Source organism: Phaethon lepturus, unplaced genomic scaffold, assembly GCF_000687285.1.
Source record: "Phaethon lepturus isolate BGI_N335 unplaced genomic scaffold, ASM68728v1 scaffold52248, whole genome shotgun sequence".
In the NCBI taxonomy this organism is placed as follows: Eukaryota; Metazoa; Chordata; class Aves; order Phaethontiformes; family Phaethontidae; genus Phaethon; species Phaethon lepturus.
Window position 1 is genome coordinate 40,498 of NW_010557936.1, and position 18,373 is coordinate 58,870.

At 35.0% G+C, this 18,373-nt stretch overlaps 1 protein-coding gene across 1 annotated transcript in view; it reads right to left on the reverse strand.

Annotated features, from left to right (window-relative positions):
- HEATR5A (HEAT repeat containing 5A) overlaps positions 1-18,373 on the reverse strand; it is a 52,229-nt gene that overhangs the window by 20,456 nt on the left and 13,400 nt on the right. The window contains exons 9-20 of the mRNA XM_010292886.1: positions 17,519-17,769; positions 14,497-14,608; positions 13,465-13,617; positions 11,998-12,097; positions 11,125-11,234; positions 6,749-6,912; positions 6,451-6,626; positions 4,884-4,989; positions 3,752-3,942; positions 3,147-3,306; positions 1,831-2,020; positions 1,078-1,247 (exon numbers count right to left, since the gene is read on the reverse strand). Coding sequence (XP_010291188.1) covers positions 1,078-1,247; positions 1,831-2,020; positions 3,147-3,306; positions 3,752-3,942; positions 4,884-4,989; positions 6,451-6,626; positions 6,749-6,912; positions 11,125-11,234; positions 11,998-12,097; positions 13,465-13,617; positions 14,497-14,608; positions 17,519-17,769 — 1,883 coding nt within the window. The remainder of the gene's footprint in view (positions 1-1,077; positions 1,248-1,830; positions 2,021-3,146; positions 3,307-3,751; positions 3,943-4,883; positions 4,990-6,450; positions 6,627-6,748; positions 6,913-11,124; positions 11,235-11,997; positions 12,098-13,464; positions 13,618-14,496; positions 14,609-17,518; positions 17,770-18,373) is intronic.

Genomic DNA, 18,373 nt, shown 5'->3' on the forward strand with positions numbered 1-18,373 from the left:
TTTCCTGGCTCCCACAATCATGTTTCTAGTCAAACTGAATAAAGATAAATGGAAGGAATCTAAACTTTATACAAAAATCAATATATGGTTACTATCGATACAGAAATGCTACGCAGACGAAGAATGAATGAGAGCTGTGTCAAGATAGACAAGAGAGATTTCAAAAAAACAACCATGCTTTATTGTTTGTGGTTTTTTGTTTCTCCCTGATTTACAGGGAGACTAGACAGTCTTACATAAAACAAAACACCACAAAAACACCTAGCTAGCCCCTGAAAACCCATCAAGGTAAATAACTACCAGAAAATTATTTTTGCTTTCTTCATAGACCTAAATGCTTTAGAACAGCAGCTACTCAAAGACAGAGAGACTTTGGGGGAAAAAAACCCAAAAAAAACCCCAAAACCCTCAGCAAAGAAACAAAAACCCCCAGCTCTTTGTCAAATAGGGATGAAAAAGAGTTTTCTTTAATTTTTCCAAAGACCTACTTTAACTGTTAGTTACGTAAGTAAGTCAGAAATTTTTACACTGACTGCGAAGAAGTCAGAACACGGAAGCATTAGTGCTACAGAAATTACAAAATAGAGAAATCTACAATTCTGCACCATCATGAAAAGCAAACCCGAACAAGACAGTTCTCAGCAATTAGTACACACAATTGTTTTTTAATCAATCCTTCACCTAAGACATAAAAAGCAGCAGAGGAAAAAACTGGCCAACGTAAAATAGCTGGTAAAAACCTAGCACAAAGTTGTAACGGATGGTATACTCTGCCAGACAACTGGCCTTAATAAGAGCAGCAGAATGCTGAACTTGCAAGCAGGTCAGAAGGCCAAGATTTCTACAGAATGTGCTCATCTTGTAAAAGGGAAGCAGAAACTGGGGAAAAATACTGGGAAGGGGGAATAGAGAATACTTGCCTGTAGGAGGATATGAAACACCTCACCCCTAGACAATGATCAGTTTCTCTGAGAAAATGATTTCTTGTTCTCTAAAGAAGCATCTGCATTTTTTTAAATCGTTTCCGAACAAAATGGTTTAAAATACAAGGATACAGACTAGTAAACGCATACTTACACATAGGCAGCTTACAAGGCTAGACAAATTGACATGTCGAGGAGCAAACATGTGAAGCTGCTGAAGGCAAGAGATGGCTTGAGCCTGAACAAGGCAGTCAGGATTATCCTGCATCACTGCACAGCCCAGGAGGCAGGAAGTTCTTAAGGCTGAAACTGTCGTACTGCTGCCTATATTTGGAAGAAAAAAGGTTTTCATTTTTTGTTTTTAAAACATCAACTTCCCCCCCCCGCCCCCAAAACATGATAGCCCAGCTTTTTCCCAAGCAACCCATAACTCCCATCTTTTTGAAGGATTTTTTTCTATATCTGTGTTATACTCTGATATCAAGGAGTAATAGTCACATTGCTCTCTGGAAATTTCAGTGTCCAGCTATCTAAGAGTTGATTTAGATGCAAATTTTCAAAGTCTGCATCATAACTAAGACACAGACTGGCTGCTAACTCTTGAAATATGAGTATCTTCTGTTTTCATGCTAAATGTAAGAATTTTCAGTTCAAGGCAAGGCTTTGAGAACCCGTTCAAACAAAGGAAAAGATGTCAAAAAGAGACACTATTTTTGGAAAACTGGCAGTCATGTCATCTTGATTGCATAAAATCATGGCTGTGAAATCCTGTCTTACACTGAGGAAAAAAAAAATAGCATGTACTTATCAACTTATCTGTTGATAAAATTTGCATTACACATTCAAGCAATGCTTAGCAATTTTGTTGCTAAACCAAACAAAGCTGATACTATTGTACGTTGTATACCTTGCAACTCAGGGCCCAGCGTGGTAATAAGTGCATTTAAACAGCGACCAAGGCTTTGGTGAACTTCAGCGTAAGCAGGAGGCACAGTCAACAACAACATGAGAACAAGAGATAAGGTAGGTTCCACGTGCACGTGATACAAGGGGCCAGCTAAATCTACTATCAGTGACAGAGAGTGTAGTGCCCATGCCTGTAAAATAAGAGAATGTAATGTCATGTCATGCAATGTCTCTATGATAGAATAAACAGAAGATCTTTTTAGAATTTATAGTTCCAAGTGAAATTCAGTAATTAAGTGTAATAAAAGTTGCACTTTTAGTTTCCAAAGGGACAAATGGAGAGGTTGTAGAAAGAAATTTTAAGAACCTGATGTTTAATAAGCCATTTGAACATTTCACAAAGAACTGTACGTTCTGCAATGAAAGAACCATTTTAAATTTGTCATTGTTCATTTAAAAAAAATTATCTAATAGTGAATTAATTTAACAGAAAACTAAAATAGATAAATAAAAATACTATGCCTCAAATATATTCTACTCTTTCTAAAGTTTCTTACCATTCCATGTGCAAGAACAAGAGAATTATGAAAACATATTGCAACAGAGTTGCTGAAACAACATATTATTTTAGTCTCAGTTACTTTGCACAAATGGCCACATCTGTTTCATGTCAACACACAGTTCTTTATGTAAAGATATTGTAGAGAAAGCTTAAAAAAATATAATCTTTAACTGAGATTTAGACAATTACATGGAATACACTCAATGTCTTTTAAAGCTATTCTGACTGATAACAGTAATAGCCACAAAGAAATAATTTGAATTAGTCTTCAAAATATCTTGCCTTATTCAAGGGAGTATATTTACCGAGTTCAACAGCATTCAGGCTACAAATCCCTGTTATTTACTGCATAACCCTTCAACAAAAAAATGCTGTGACGTAAACATCGTAGCACAGACAAAAACTAGCATGAGCAAAAAAACCTAGGTACTATCTAGTCAAGGTCAAGATATAGATGAATGTGAAATTAATCAATTCCTAAAACATCAGATATTGTTTTTGAAGCCAGCATATCTTAGCCTGATCAGCCTCATTGATCATTAAATAAGAACACCTCCCATATCTCATCACAGTTCTTGCTTGGAAGGTGGATTTCCAGCAGGGGCTATGGTTTTCATTGCCTTTGCTTCTCCAGCCATCACCTGTGAGAGATGCCTAAAGGTTGTGAAGTATTATTCTTACAAGAAAAAAACTTATCCTCCAGAATATAAATCAGTTAATTTGTAACATAACATTTTCAGATAAGTGACATGTACCTGTACATCGGGAGAAGTACTGTCCTGAGATAAAGTATAAAGGATTCCAACACACGCGTTCAGGTGCTGAGTAGAACCTATTCCTCCTAGGTACCTATACAGACATCCCAGAGCCAAAGAATGACCTGTTCTTGATACGACATCCCTAGCAGATTTTAGCCTATTAATTATAAGGAAAGAAAGCTGTTAGTGTAATCACCACAACTGATACTATGTAATAAGCACATCTACAAATGGAATTTCTAGTATATAATCAGCAAAATATTTTGAGACACTATTATATTGCCAAAATTCTAAATTCATTTACCATCTCTTATTTGAAGGAAGTGCCAAAAATATTTTAGATATTTCTTAAATGATGTTGCTAGAACAGCAGCCAATTTATTTGAAAGTCTATATGCTTACTTAGACATCTTAAAGGTCAGCAAAACTAAGAAATACATGCAAAAGTCAGGCAGTGCTTCTTCCCCTTAATTTCTGAAGTGACATCAAATTCATGAAGGAAACCAGCTTTTAAAAATTATCATCATAATAGGGGCCATGTGAATTTCTCAAACATTTTTATAAACTCAACCACTAACTTACCACACTTTTTTTGAACTTACTTGTCAAAACTGACTTGTGCTAATCCAGCAGTGAAGGCACTATCAGAAACCACCTGGGCCAATCTGGCCAAACACTCTGCAGCAGCACATCTTAGGAGTGGATTATTGCTTTCCAAGGCACCCATTACCAATGTCAGGGCAGACCTTCTAACTTCTTCTGGGCCTAAACTTCCCTTGCAGTTAGCCAAGTGCTAAAAATAGATATTAAATATATTAAAAAGGAAGACAGTATAGTAATCAGAATGTGTTTTTCTGTCAGTCACAAAAAAATTACAACACTTGCAGAAGGGATTTGATTTTCTTCCCCTTTTATCTGAGAAATTCCTCTATTTTTATTTTCTGTTTTCAGAGTTAGAAGTCTAATTCTACATAAGTGTACATCATAGCACATTTTAGTATCAACATTCTGATTTTAAGAAATACTGGATAGATTGCAGTAGAACCCAATAAACCAACACAGCAGCATAAAATTCAGGAAATGGTATCAAGAAGAAAACCAGTGAAAACAGAATGACACAAAGGAAAGTCCTAGTTAAAAAAAAAAAAAGAGATTAGCTAAAGCTACAGCAGTTACCTAGACTGCATATTAAATATGCCCCAAATACAAATATTGTATAAACAAACGTCATGCCTATTCTGAAAACATAAACATTTTGCCTTAACTTGAAGAAAGCCTGAGAAGGGAAGAATGAAAACTGCACATGAACACAGGAAAATACAAATAAAGCATCAGGAAAAAGCAACAAATGGCAGACAGTTGTGAGATTACTTTATTTTACCAATCGTTACTTTTTTATTTATACAGTAAGAAATACGAAATAGACCATGATAAAGACAGAAATACAAACAGAATTTTTTCATCTCTCTTACTATGGATGATAGTATACTACAGTGTACTAGAATGGGTTTCCCTAACCCTTTAACATTAAAAAGAGGGAAAAATTAAACCATGACTCGTGAGCACTTGTGTGCTGACATCATATAAAAGTGCGACATCACAAAAAATATATTAACACAGAAAATAGGACTGATCTTTACCTTGACTGTTCATCAAAACAAGAACTTCTGTGTAGATGCATCTGAACCAACACATGCCATGTTTTAGTAACAGAGAGAGAAACAGGAGATTTACCTTTAAGGAAGTAGAAAAGGCTGCCACAATATTTAGTTGTACTATTTGTTGCCGTGCTCCTTTTGTTTGCTTTATGGAATTCAACAACTGTTCTAATACCTGGAGCCTTAAACAAAAACAGAAAAGAAACCACAGAATTAAAAATTAAGGAAACAAACCAAGCTTATTTATTTTATTTTAAAACCCATAACAAAGTCTATATATTATAGAAACAGAGTTGGAACAACTCTATAACCCTTAGCCTTGAGCATTTTCCTTCAACTGACATCCCTGCTTACTACAAAAAAACTTTTGTATTCCATATTAAAGTAATTACTCTATGAACACAAATTTTTTTGCCTTTGTTTCCTTATAACATATGTATTCACAGATAATCACTTAGATATAACTAACATTAGACAGATGTTATTAAAAGGAACTGTGGGAATGATGCATTTTGATTTACAATTGAGAAAAAGGGAGGGAAAATAAAAAGAAAAGGAAAATGCAGTTATCTGCAGCAATTAGTTCCGCTCTTCAGAAATAGGTGAAGAAAAACAACGAGCAACCTGGTGACAATAGGGGCAAAAAGCCCAGACAAACAGAAAAACATCCACAAAAAAAAAGCAGTCAGTGAAGACAGAATAAGGAAGTAAATGCAAGTCAGAAGAACATATCATAAAGCATGTGGCAGTTTTCTTGGCAGATATGCTCATATACGAAGAGCTGCCTTGGGACTGCACTAAATCCCGAGCGTTCTAAGCAGTGAAGACATCAAGACTCAGGACTCGCATGCTACGCACACATCCCTCACAGGAAATTATACAACCATCACCACCTATAATGATCATGATCCAAGGTCTAACTCCAGTTGGCCTTGAAAACATAAAGCTGTTTAATTTAAAAATAATTGATTCGCTCTTAGGCTGCATTCAGGAAAATCACCAGCAGCGCACAGAATAAGCAACAGCATGCAAAACTCTTGAGGAATTTCACACCTCAGCAATCCGTGTGCTTATAAATGTGAAACAACCCAAAATGCCATGTGTGTAGTAGGAAGATATATACACACACAAAACCAAGAGAAGTCTGTGATCCTTTTCAAGCATTTCTTGTACCTTGACAGAACTGTGTTAAGACACAAGCTCTTGTTTCTTCTTATCCACTTTTTATAAAGAATGAGGCAGGATAAGGGTTAAATTTTACTGCAGCTTCCTACCCCTTTCAACCCTCCTTTGTCCTAAGGTATTTAACAATTATGTATTAAGCACTATAATAATTGTGTAATACCTCTTCAAATAACTTCTATTTTTATCTGGCTATCAAAGCAAAATATTATTTTTCTTGGTCAACAGAATTTATTACAATGACAGTAACCTCTTACTCGATGTGCCTTTTCATTGTGAGTAACTTTAAAAGAAAGTCTAACAATTTCTTAGTCTGAATTATGTTACTCAGAGGGTTTACAGAATCCACTTATACATTTCACTATTTCTTCAGTATTGTTTTCTTCTATGTTCAATCTCAAACACTGTGATCGTCTTTTAGCATCTCCCAAATCCCCCAACAGTTGCAGTCACTACTTTACCTGTGAGATTCTGCTACATGGGAAAATATAACTCCAAAAAGACGAGTTGCGGCACTGACAACAGACAATACGGGAGGTAGTGGTTTAGGTACTGAATCACCTTTGGGAACTTTCTCATAAATTGAGTAAGGGTCATACTCCAGGCTGCCGCCAGCTACGCTGTTACCTAAAAGGAGCTGTAAGAAGGAAAGAAGTGATAGCCATATTTTTGACCAAGTCAAAACTAGCACTGACCCAAATAACCAGAACTGTAGGAAAATATAATACCACCAGTATACTACAAAAAAAAAAAAAGTACCTGCTCTTCGATAAATCGGTGGTCAGTCTCCTGCAGTAAGGGACCGAGTAAAAGGAGATCATTCTCATGACAAATGGGCGGAAGCAAAAATGTAGAGGCATCGATCTGGCTATCTGGGACAGTCAAGTCAGCCACTAACTCTTTTAGAACAGCACAGAAGCTTCCTTTAAATTAAAGGGAAAAAAAATTTCAAAATTTCTACTTTATTACTTGCCACAAGCAACTTTGCGAGCAAGATATTTATACTGAAATACCAACATCCATCCAACATTTTTCTTAAATCTTCACATAATTAATTGGAGAACACTCTTGCTACAGGGGCAGCAACAGAGCACTACCCAAGATAAGCAAACTAAGCACATACAGATGAAACACAGAGACCTTCATCTTTACACAAGGCATAATGCCATCCAACTTTAATCTAGTAAGTTAGTTACATTTATAGTTAGAGGAAAAAGGCAGTTACAAGCACAGCCATATTTTCTTCTATTTCTTGAAAATTAATGCTGTGGAATGTACTACATAACCACGAAGGAATACTTGGACTTGGCAAGCAGGTGTAATTTAAAACATCCATCAGTTTGATAAATAACCAAAAGCTGCAGAATGTACTCCCCTATTTCCTGAGTTTGCACTCAAAAAGCAAAGCATGAGGAATTTATTGTAGGTTACATTATGATAATTTATACTGGTAGTTAAAACTTTCACATAATATTTCAGGCAAGATTATACATAAACAAAATTAGGCATTCTGAGTCAGACTATTTTAGGTTATTAAAATAGTCCCTGCAGCAAGAGAACATTTCCAGTGCTGAACCACACGTGATGAGAAAGGTCTGGCTTATCCAATACATAAGTTGTGTTGAAAACCGCTGCAGAACTAATCTTACAGAACGTACACAGCAAATACCACATAAAAATTTACCTCCAGAGCATTATGATTACAAAATCAAGTCCTCATGAGTTGGGAAATATCAGTATTAAGGGGAGCTTACCTCCACATATCCAGTTCTTCGCATTCACTTTTGTTGTTAGATGATCACACAACTACCCGTTTGCACTAAAGTTGCTTACAATTTTTCAACACATGGAAGTTCCAAGAAGTGAGACAACACAGTGATCAGCACCTCATGAGCACAAGCAGAACCATTTGTACAGTTGGAGCTGGTATCTGCAACCAGCTATTTTACCCTTCCTGCATCTTGAATCTGTTCTGAGAAAGCTGACATCCTCCTCGCTACCCCCAAACTCCTGTCCTCATCAGCCTCTCCCTTGCAGGCATCTGTTGCTTTGCCTGCCTCCCCAACTAATTAGTAAGTATGCAATTGTTCCCAAAATGCTTAACTCAAATCTAAATGCAAAAGGTTAGCACTATCAAATATATTGCAAGATGGTCAGATAGTGTGTGAAAGGGACAAAAATTGAGCCTTTAAAAAACCACAATAATCCAAAACTCGAAACCGGTTTTCCATTAATTATTGTAGATCACAATAAAAAAACAGATTTGAAAAACCCTCTTTCTATGAAAACAGTTTTTCAAATAAAATTTAATGGAGATACTCAGCAATTTTTACCAAATTAACATTTATTTCAGTCCCAGACACTTGGCCAACCCAACATGTCAAATAATATTATCCCAATGTAAAGCAGTTCAAAATTTTGAGCCAGAACGCTGTTCCAGCATTCTAGCTATTCATCTCATCCTATTAAGAAAAAGAAGTGAATGCCTGTATTCAATTTTATGGTTTAGACAGTGGAACATAACAAGCACAAAGAGCTGAAGAATGAAGAAAACCCTAATGAGTTGTCTGACAAAACACATTAATTTCAGACCACAGAAAACCAACAAATCTAATAATCAAAATTCAAACTACTGAAATGATTTGTGTGAAATTATCAAATTGGACTTTATAATAATTATGATTTTTATATTCACTCACAGAAAATAAATGTTTTCACCTCAAAAACATGAGCATGTCAGCATCCAAAACTAATGACACGTGAAAATGACCAAGAATATAAATCATCATCTTAGAAGCAGAACCTGATTTTCTCAGCTGAACAAATTCATACTTTGTATCAGCTAAATTGCAAAGTCTTAACCATTCACACATGACAGAAGGCAGCAACTAGAACATATTAAATGTTTTTCATTGATGTTTAAGTTAACTTAATACATTCTTCTCATACCTATCATTGCTGAAATAATGAAAAAAATAATCTACTGCTCATGTATGCTCACAGTAAGCCTTCATAATTCTGTTTGAGCAGATAATGATTTTTATTGATGACAGAAAGCAGCAAGAGAAACATCCAAGAGGCAAGAAGAGAGGAGGAAAGGACCAAGCAGAGCCCAAAAAAGTCCTATTACCTCAGGCCTCAGAAACCTGAAGGTTTGAGTTGAGAGAAAAGGCTTGGAGTTATGAATAAAGAATCTGTTTTCAACTGTTTCGTTTGCTGAGTATTTTGTCTCACTCCTCTTCTACTAAAGAAAAAAAGTTTTGCGCATTATTTGCAAATACTAAAAGCTTGAGTTAAAACTCCTAGTATATGTCCCCGTTGCTGACTTTCTTGAAAAGAAATGACTTGCATGTTTCTAGCCTCTGACAAGATCAAAGAAAGTAAATGAAAATAAATAAAACCATGAACTGGTGCAAGCTTCTCATTCAGCATGTCACTCCGAGCTATGCAAAATGTGCCAGGCTGTGCAACACAAGAGTAGTATTGTAGTACAAGAGTACTACAACCTACTATTCTTCTTAGTGATAATGACCAAAATTAGACCCCCAAAAAAGCACCCTGGGCTCCATAATCATATTGTTTTCCCAAATAATTTATTGTAAAAAATCCTAGTATATGCAAAGACATAGAGTTTCTGAATAAAGCTGTCATACTGGAAATAACATGGAAAGAAAGGTATTTGGTTCAATCTTTACTCCCCCGCCCCCTTCTAAATGATGCATACTTACATGTTATAAAATATATAACAGACCTTGAAAATAAGCCCTGGCAATACAGGCATTTTCATCCTTTCCCCAGTTGCATACTGCTGTATTACAAACCGCTGAACAACTCTGAGACTACATCCGTCAAACTACTGTTTTGATTCTAAGGCTACTTCCAAAGCTTTCAGCAGGGTAACCACTTATTTATAACAAACCTTTTCAGCTTTTTCTTTAATTATTGGTTCTAGATTGCAGCATCCTCAGCTAGGATGCTCTCTTATGAGATTCAGACTCTACAGGTCATACTGTAAAATACTGTCTATTTTTCAATAAAATTTTTTCATATGTAAAAATCCCAAACAAACCAAGAAATCACCAAAACCACCCATATACAAAAATCTGTATTCTATAAAACATTGTCCCTGTAATAAGAGAACAAAAAACCCGCACACTGCTGTAAGGGATGGAGGTGTCATTTTCAGTCTTTAAAGTCCAAGTCACAAATGAATATTATAAACTATGCTTCAAGTGTTATATACAGACTTCTAATGCGACAACAGCTTTAAGGCAAAGGTCAGGGATTTGTCCTTATGAAGATTCACTTAACAGTTACCACTAGATGGAGCAGATTATCTGAGGAAGGATTCCCTCCATCATACAGAGGACACAGCCAATTCAGTGGCTGGCTGGCCCATATTCTCTCTGTCCTGATGAAATACCCTGTACTTCTCTTTCCCACTATGAAACACTCCGATGCCTTATTTCGGTCCATACTGTATTCTATGGCAAACTATATTCACAGGACAATTTAATGATGACAAAGACATTTAACGTTTCAGTTGAACTGTTACAGACCTAACTGCAGTGCCTAGTTATCGGATTAGAGAATTAGATTTTAAATACTGCTAGATATATTCTGCTACAGAAAAGTGAGCCTATCCTCAGATTTTTTTTGAAATTTTTCTTTAAATACAATTTTTTTTATCCACAATCTGGACAGAATCAGATGAATATATCTGTAATAAATAAGTCTACTTAAAGCAATTTAATTACATTATTTTAATGGACTATATTTAATTGATTTATGCTAAGATTACACCTTTTGAATTTAGGATTCAATGGAAAGTAAAACAGGCAAAGAAAGTCAACTCTTCAAGTCATTTAAAACTGCAAGGTTGTCTACTTTCAAGTTTCAACTAAAAATAGGACAGAAGTCTGTAATAAGAGAGGGGTAAAAAAGAAGATCATGAACACTAGCTTTTCAAAACCATGACAACTTCACTACGATTTCATCAAATCTAAACAGAAGGAATAAAATTTGGGTATTAGAAAAGGTGGAACTAATCCTTGCTAGCTGAATATATGTTGAACAAAAATTTAAAAATGAGCCCGTGCTATTGTTAACAGATACCTGTTGTAAGAAATACGTACCTTCATAGGTCTTTGGAGGCAATACTGCTAGTAATTCATAAAGTTTATGTCTGTAAACTGTTGATGATGTTTTTAAAGGATTTCCATATGATTTATATATTGAAGAAAGCCTTAAAATACAAAAAAGCACATCACAGATGTTGAAGACTTCAAGCATTATGCAACACTCCAGTTTAATTTGTACCATTCTACTGAATACTTTAAAAATCTATACAAAGTACAGTTTTGATTTGCATTACTAATAGTAGAAGCAAAACAATTCATTTTACGTGTTCTGACAGAACCTCTCTGTACTCCATTCCCAGTCATTATTTTTATTTAGCACTAGAGAAATAAATAAGGCTTTCTATTGCCTTTGATTGTACCTACATTTATTACAATTAACTTTTTTTTTTGAAATACGTCTGTAAATTTGATTTTAGAGCCCAAATACATTAAAACACTACATATTTTGAAGGCAAAAAAATTTCAAGTTATAAAATGCTTTCCAGCTTAGCTCTGAATCTAAAATATAAAAAATGCCCATCTCTAAAGCTTTTTGTCCAAGCATATTCTTGATCTTTGTTTTTAATTTTATAAAAAATGATCATGCCTAAACACTAATGTTTGATTAAAAAAGTAGATTAAAAACAATTAAAAAATAATTAACAAAAGCATGCGATAATTTCTTCCCTAGCTTTTTTAACATGAAACTGGAATCTACAAGACACATTATGCCAGCTAAAGTCTTCAGCTATACAGCTGAATTCTCTACACTAATTTTTGTACTTTGAAAAGAAAGTTCTTTAGAAAGTGCATTAAATCGAATACAAGAAGATTACTCTGTAGCTTGTCAAAACCAGAATCTCTTTTAACAGTTTGATACACACTTACTGTGTCAATAGATCAACGGCACTTGGGAAAGGTGGAAGAAGTCTCTGAACAACTTCATCCGTAAGAAGACCAGCACAGTGAGAAACAAAGCTTTTGATAGCTAGAAAAGGAATTGGATTTTAACTTACTAAGTGTGAGATATCTAGAAGAAAAAAAACCACATCAGTGAAGTAATCGCATTATTACCTCACTAATAATTTAAAAGTAGAACAAAGCACACAAAATATTTTTTTAAGTATTTGGACCAATAAATTAAGAAACGGGAAAAAATCTTGAATGAAAAAAGTCATATTTACAGGTGCACAGTTTTGGTGTCTCAGCTTGTACATTCATGCCCTGACTTTTACTTGCATATATCAATGCAAGCATTTTTTGCTTTTTGTTATGAATTATGCGCTATAACTCAATTTCATGATAATTCCATGATAGTAATAAAAAAAGAAAAAACGGGAGAAGGATGATGATCAGATAACCTACTGATTACTTTGCTAGTTTTCTATTTAAATTTAGCTTAATTACTGTACTTTAAGAAACAACTTATATGTACACAAGAATTTTTCATTATTTACAGAAAATTGAACTTGAGTTAGTAGTTCAAAAAGCACCTAAAGAACGTACAGTGTTAAAGACCTCTTTCCAAAAGGAAAAGAAAATATTTAAAGGTTAATTGTTTACGTTAGTTCTAAACTGAAATTACTATTGAATTCCACATTTTCCAATAGATTTTAATAGTGAGAGAGGAGTGATCATTATACTAGGGTTCACATTTCTGCAATGCAAAGGACCATTTAGTACTCTAGAATACATTACTGAAACACATTAAGTATTTAAAGATCACTGAAGTAATCTCTCGGAAACCCAAAGTCACAATATTTCATGATGAAAAATTGCAACCTACCAAACAGCAGACAAATACAGAATACTCTTTATTAGTTGCGAATTGCAACTTCTTTATCGTAATTTTACCTGAGTCTTCCCATTCTCACAAATGTGTTTGACTGACTCATCAATTCTATTTTGCCTCCAGTAAGTCAGCTATTAGGAAAACAGAACTGCTATTTACCAAATATAATAGACTGTATGAACAACAAAGCATACCCTGGTTTGGCTCCCCATTCACTATTGTGATATGTACGTTAAGAGAAGAGAAGCAGCCTTCCTGATATCATTTTTACTGTTTGGAGATCAACTGATTAGAAGAACAAGAGGAAAAAAACCTCGTGGTTTTGGTTTGGTTTTTTGTTTGTTTGTTTTTTTCAAAAATGAAATGCATGTATATAGATACGTAGGTAAATATATATATATACACACACATACACATACAAGCATGTAAGTTGGGGAGTGAACACATCCTTTAACACTCAGTGAAAAAAATCAATACGAAGTATTGTTGCTCTTTCAGAAGATAAGACAAACCAACAGCCAAACTATAAATACCCAGAGAAAGACACAGGAAATCCCGCTTACCACAGAGAGCACCAGCCCGACCTTCCAGTGTTACTTGCCAGGTAAATGAATCTCCTCGTGTCTTCTCTGTTTCTAGGTCTTTAGGAGATGACGGAAAGATGCACTTCCACAGCAACAGCATTCGTGGCAGATGGTGTTGGACAACTGCAGGACCTGTAAGTGTTGATAGTTCTCATGCCAACGTAAGGATTAATAAAATTAAATCTTCTTTTTGGATCTTTTATCTATGTTCACAAAATCATTATCATTGTGAAGAAAACTTTATGCTACTTTCCCAGCCATCTCATGTATCATTTCTCAGATATTTACTGTCTTGGTATGCCATTTTCATACATAACTACATACCCACTGACACATTTACAAGTATGTCACCAAGCCAACTATAATCTCTGTCTTACCAAGTACAGACTCTGCAGATTATCAGCATAAAAAATATAATAAGCAATAGTGACATTCAGAAAAGCAAACATTTGTTATCGGTGTATGTACAAGGTGTGTTTTCCCTAATCTGAGAAAAAAAATGGGAGCTGTTGAGCAGAAGTAATAGCTGAAAACATGAAAGGTGCCTTAAAAATATGAACAAAACAGACAAAATACATTCTTCATGAATAATTTAGTGATCTAAATAAACCGATCACTAAAAATTTCTGTAAGATTCCAAATGCCTGACAGAAGGGAAATACAAATTATTAGTTCATTTTGTTCTGGGATAGATGTTAAAAAATATCAGTGTAATTCTTCATGACCACAAAGACATTTGGTTGGAGTAACTTTGAAATTTATCTTTTACATTTCATTAATAGCAGTCCCAACCAGTCACCGTTTTTCAGACATTTTTCCCAATGACTGATAGCAAATCTGGAAGAAACAACATTTTTATTTTAGAAAGTTTTTTCTAAAGATTCCTATTCACATTGTTTTTAAGAATTATTTTGCAGTGCTAAATTAAATGAGACATCAAAAGAACTGAAGCCAGAGAAGGAACACAGAACAGCTTATTTTAGTTTAAGAAAAATTGTAGCAATCTACTACCTAATGTCATGAGGGCCGCTATCAACAGCCATCCAGCCTGTGTTCGCTGCAGTGAAATGCGACTGTTCTGAGAAGCAGAACACAACAGATCCTCTGCTACTGTCATGATTACCTTCAAAGTTAAAGAGAAAAACAGAGCATCAGCATCTCAGTAACTACCAAATGATTTTTCAATACTATTTTCTGTGATACTTAATCGTACTTCAGTGTCCCTAAATAGAATACCATCTTCTCACACTATAGCGAGAAACTCAGGCTCATGAAGTTGCAATGACTCACTTCAGTACTAGTCTGGGATAGCTTCAACAGTTCCTAGATAAGTTTCGTTGCTGCTTTGTTCCCTTCTTTCATCAGCAGTAAAATGAGAGCTGATAATTCTCACAAGAATATGTGTGGCAAGGATAAAAAGTGTTCTGATATTCTGTTTATGCCACTACGCAGAAAAAGGATAGCATGAGACCTATGAATTAGGCTCAGAAGCAGCAGAAGGGGCAATGAACTTTTATTCTAAAACAGGGATAAAGGTCTATCATTCTCTCTGACAACTTTTAATCAACAAATGGTATGACTAAACAAACAAGTTAGAATGGTATGGTTAGAATTAATCCTATCTTAGCTTCTCCACAGTAATTGCATGTGGCTACTATTATGTGCTAAATGCAAGGTGACAATCTGCACTTGTTACCCAAGCCTGAGCTACCTAGAATTTACATAGAGGAACACAGTGTGCCCATGGACAATCATCACAGCATGGCTACAACTTCACAAAGTATTCTGCAAATGGCTTGCTTCAATTCTGTTTCACATATACCAAAACAAGTATTTCTTACATCTTGCATTATGTCTGCTTGCCAAAACAAACTGCTTGCAAATTAGTATTACAAGTAAGAAGTGTCATTACCAGTAATATAATTAAAAGCCTTGTATAGCCAATTCCCTTCTACAATTATTTTGCAAATGATAATTTACTTGGACAGTATAGAAAGCATCCTTCTAAAATTTATTTGAAAAATTATAAAACTTCATGAAAGTTTGCACACGAAAGTTTGGTTCATCAAGGTTTGAAATCTGTATACTTCCAAAACTTAATGTTAACAGTCTGAAAATATTAGTTTCCCCAATTCCATAATGCTGTCAGATGGTTGCAAACGAAGATATTTAAAATATTTGATTCTAAAATTAAAATGGTACCCTTTTAAAATTATACTATTAAAAATTACTAATAGCTTAGTATACTTAAATTACTCGATAAATGAGCATCCTAGAAAGGATTTCATTTAACGATTTCTGACAATTTTTCTCTCTATGTACTAGAAGTGTCTAATTCTTAAGAATTTTTTTGAACTGAAGTATAAGCCCTAGCACAGAATGCTAAATACATACAAACCCAGTAATTACTTTTGTTCTCCTGAATAAGGTCCACCTGCAACTCTAACCACTCTCTCAAGGAAAATGCATTAATATAAAACAGCTTCTGTCCAGGTCCCTACTGTCTACGTTTGATATTTCCTTTTCAAAACTGCTCTATTTAACACTGGTCTCTTTCAGCTCTTCAGAAGAGGAACTAGTCTGGAATCTGGCAGTGTTCCTAGGAAAGAATGGAAAAGGGCTTTTGTCAGCTCCTCTGGTCTCCCCCCTGCCAGCTTAGTACAGAATACAGTGTTTCTCCCACACTTTTCTGTGCCCTCCCAAACCTCCTCCTGGCCCTGCTTCATCCTATTCTACTCCTCTAAAAGAAACCTTTGTTAAGAATTAGGTTTCTCTGTTAAAAAGAAACTTTATCTCAGCTTAGGTGTATAGTACTTGAATAGCACTTTTTACCTATATAACTAGGTGAATGATAATCATTTTGTCCTCTCCCCATGGTCTTCCAGTAATCACGAGGAAAAGTTGTTAAAAGCTAAGAAAAACAGGCTCTTTTTTTTTTTTTCCATTTATAAATTGTTTCATCAGCAGTTGGAACTTTGACTTGAGAACTGTAGCTAGCAATAACTGTTAGGAGTGGTGTGGAACTGTTTGTACTCAACAGCATTGAAAGGGTTGACTGGAATCACTGCAAGGGACATTTTTCCTAGTGTACTAAAGCATTCCTTTCATCTTGCAGTGGTGTAGTAACAAGAAAAAGTATATCCCATCTGTGCTAGTGGAGAGATTTGTACAAGCATCTTAGACTATGTTAATGCAAGAAACAGGTTTCTGTGAAATTTTGTAAAACAAAATGAAGGTGTGTATCTATTGGACTTCATTAAAGATTTTTTTGGACTTGACCAAAGATTTTCAAGATAATATATAATTGCTGTTATTGGTGGAAGCACTGACTAAACTGTACCCTGGAGAGTCATTGATGGGCCTGGGAAATATTAATTTGACTTAATCTGTGGTTGAATGAGTTTCTTTCCAGGACACTTATTTCTAACATCACAGCATGCAGATCTGTATGTAAACTTCTAATTATTTTTTTATAAAAGAAAGATCTTTCCCTTTGGTAGAGTCCAATACGTTTCAGCTGTATGTGCTCCAGACTAGCCTCTTCTCACTGTTAACACTGCTGAAATGTCAACTTTCTAATTTAAGCCAATGTCAAACTGGGCCAAAATTGCAGAAGGTTTCATCTTGCTGTAAAGAACTTAGTTTGAAATTCTGAAAAACTTAAGGCTATTGAAGAAACATTTTCTCTAGGTAAACCTTTTCTTAGACTTAGTTCAATTTAAGTCCTTACAACTCCACAGAATTCCCCTGTCCCAAAACAACAAACAAAATTCTGCCCCAACAAACTTCCTCATTAGAAAAAGGTAGCAGTATGAGTGGTTAATAAATTCATTAATGGCATTTCCTGAGAAATTCACAATCCTGATATATGTGAGAAAAACACTTGCTTATTTTAGTTATGTGTGCTTCAAAATCCCCTTCTTGAAGAAACTCTCTCATCAGTATATTGGGTTATGTGATCATGTCATAAAGAATACACGTAAATACTACTGCAAAAACATAAAAGAACTACCTATGAGTATTCAGACCATACCTTCCCTTTTCCATGTGGAATTCCTAAAGGACAGTGTTTTACTGCACCCAGCAAAGCGGCAACAGCAAAACTGTAGCCAGTTACTGCTTCTGGGGAGGATTTCAATGCACTAAGACGTTCAATGCAACGATCCAACAGTAAGGACACATAGGAGGGCAATGCTACTGCAATACAGCGTAAACACCAAGCTGCTGTTAGTCTAACTGAAATGCTGGGATGAAGAATGACAGAAGTTACTGCTTCCAGAACTCCTGAAAAATAAAACGCATAAGCATACTTAAGAAATAGGCAAGCAGTTTGTCAAACAAGCAAAAATGTATACAGAAGACTGGTGAACATACCACTATCCAGTTTCTGTACTTCTCTTTAAAGAGTACTATTGATTTTTATTGTGAAATATTTCTTATCAAATTTAAATACTTCAATACTTTTCAATAGAAGTTACCGTGAATGAAAAAGTATCAACATGGAGAAAGCCTAACATACTGTGCAGGTTAACCACATGCATAGAAAATATCTGTAAGTATTATCAAGGAAGCAAGATGCATGGAAACAGATGTCCACTTGAAACCACCCAGAAAAAACATTTCTCACTTCAGCTAAATTATAACAATAAAGGTAGATGAAGATACACAGCTCAAACTGATTTACTACAAACATTACGAAGTGTTGGACTTTAAATACAACCCTTAACGGAGTTAAATTGGATACTTTTTTTTTTTTAAATTAACATACTAGTACAGGCCAGAAAAGATATAAGCAATGCCTGAAGATTTCCTACAGCATGTAAGGTAGCCAACTTTCACTCCAGCTTTTTTTTTTTTTTTTGGTAGTTTAGTGGGAAGAAACAGTGAA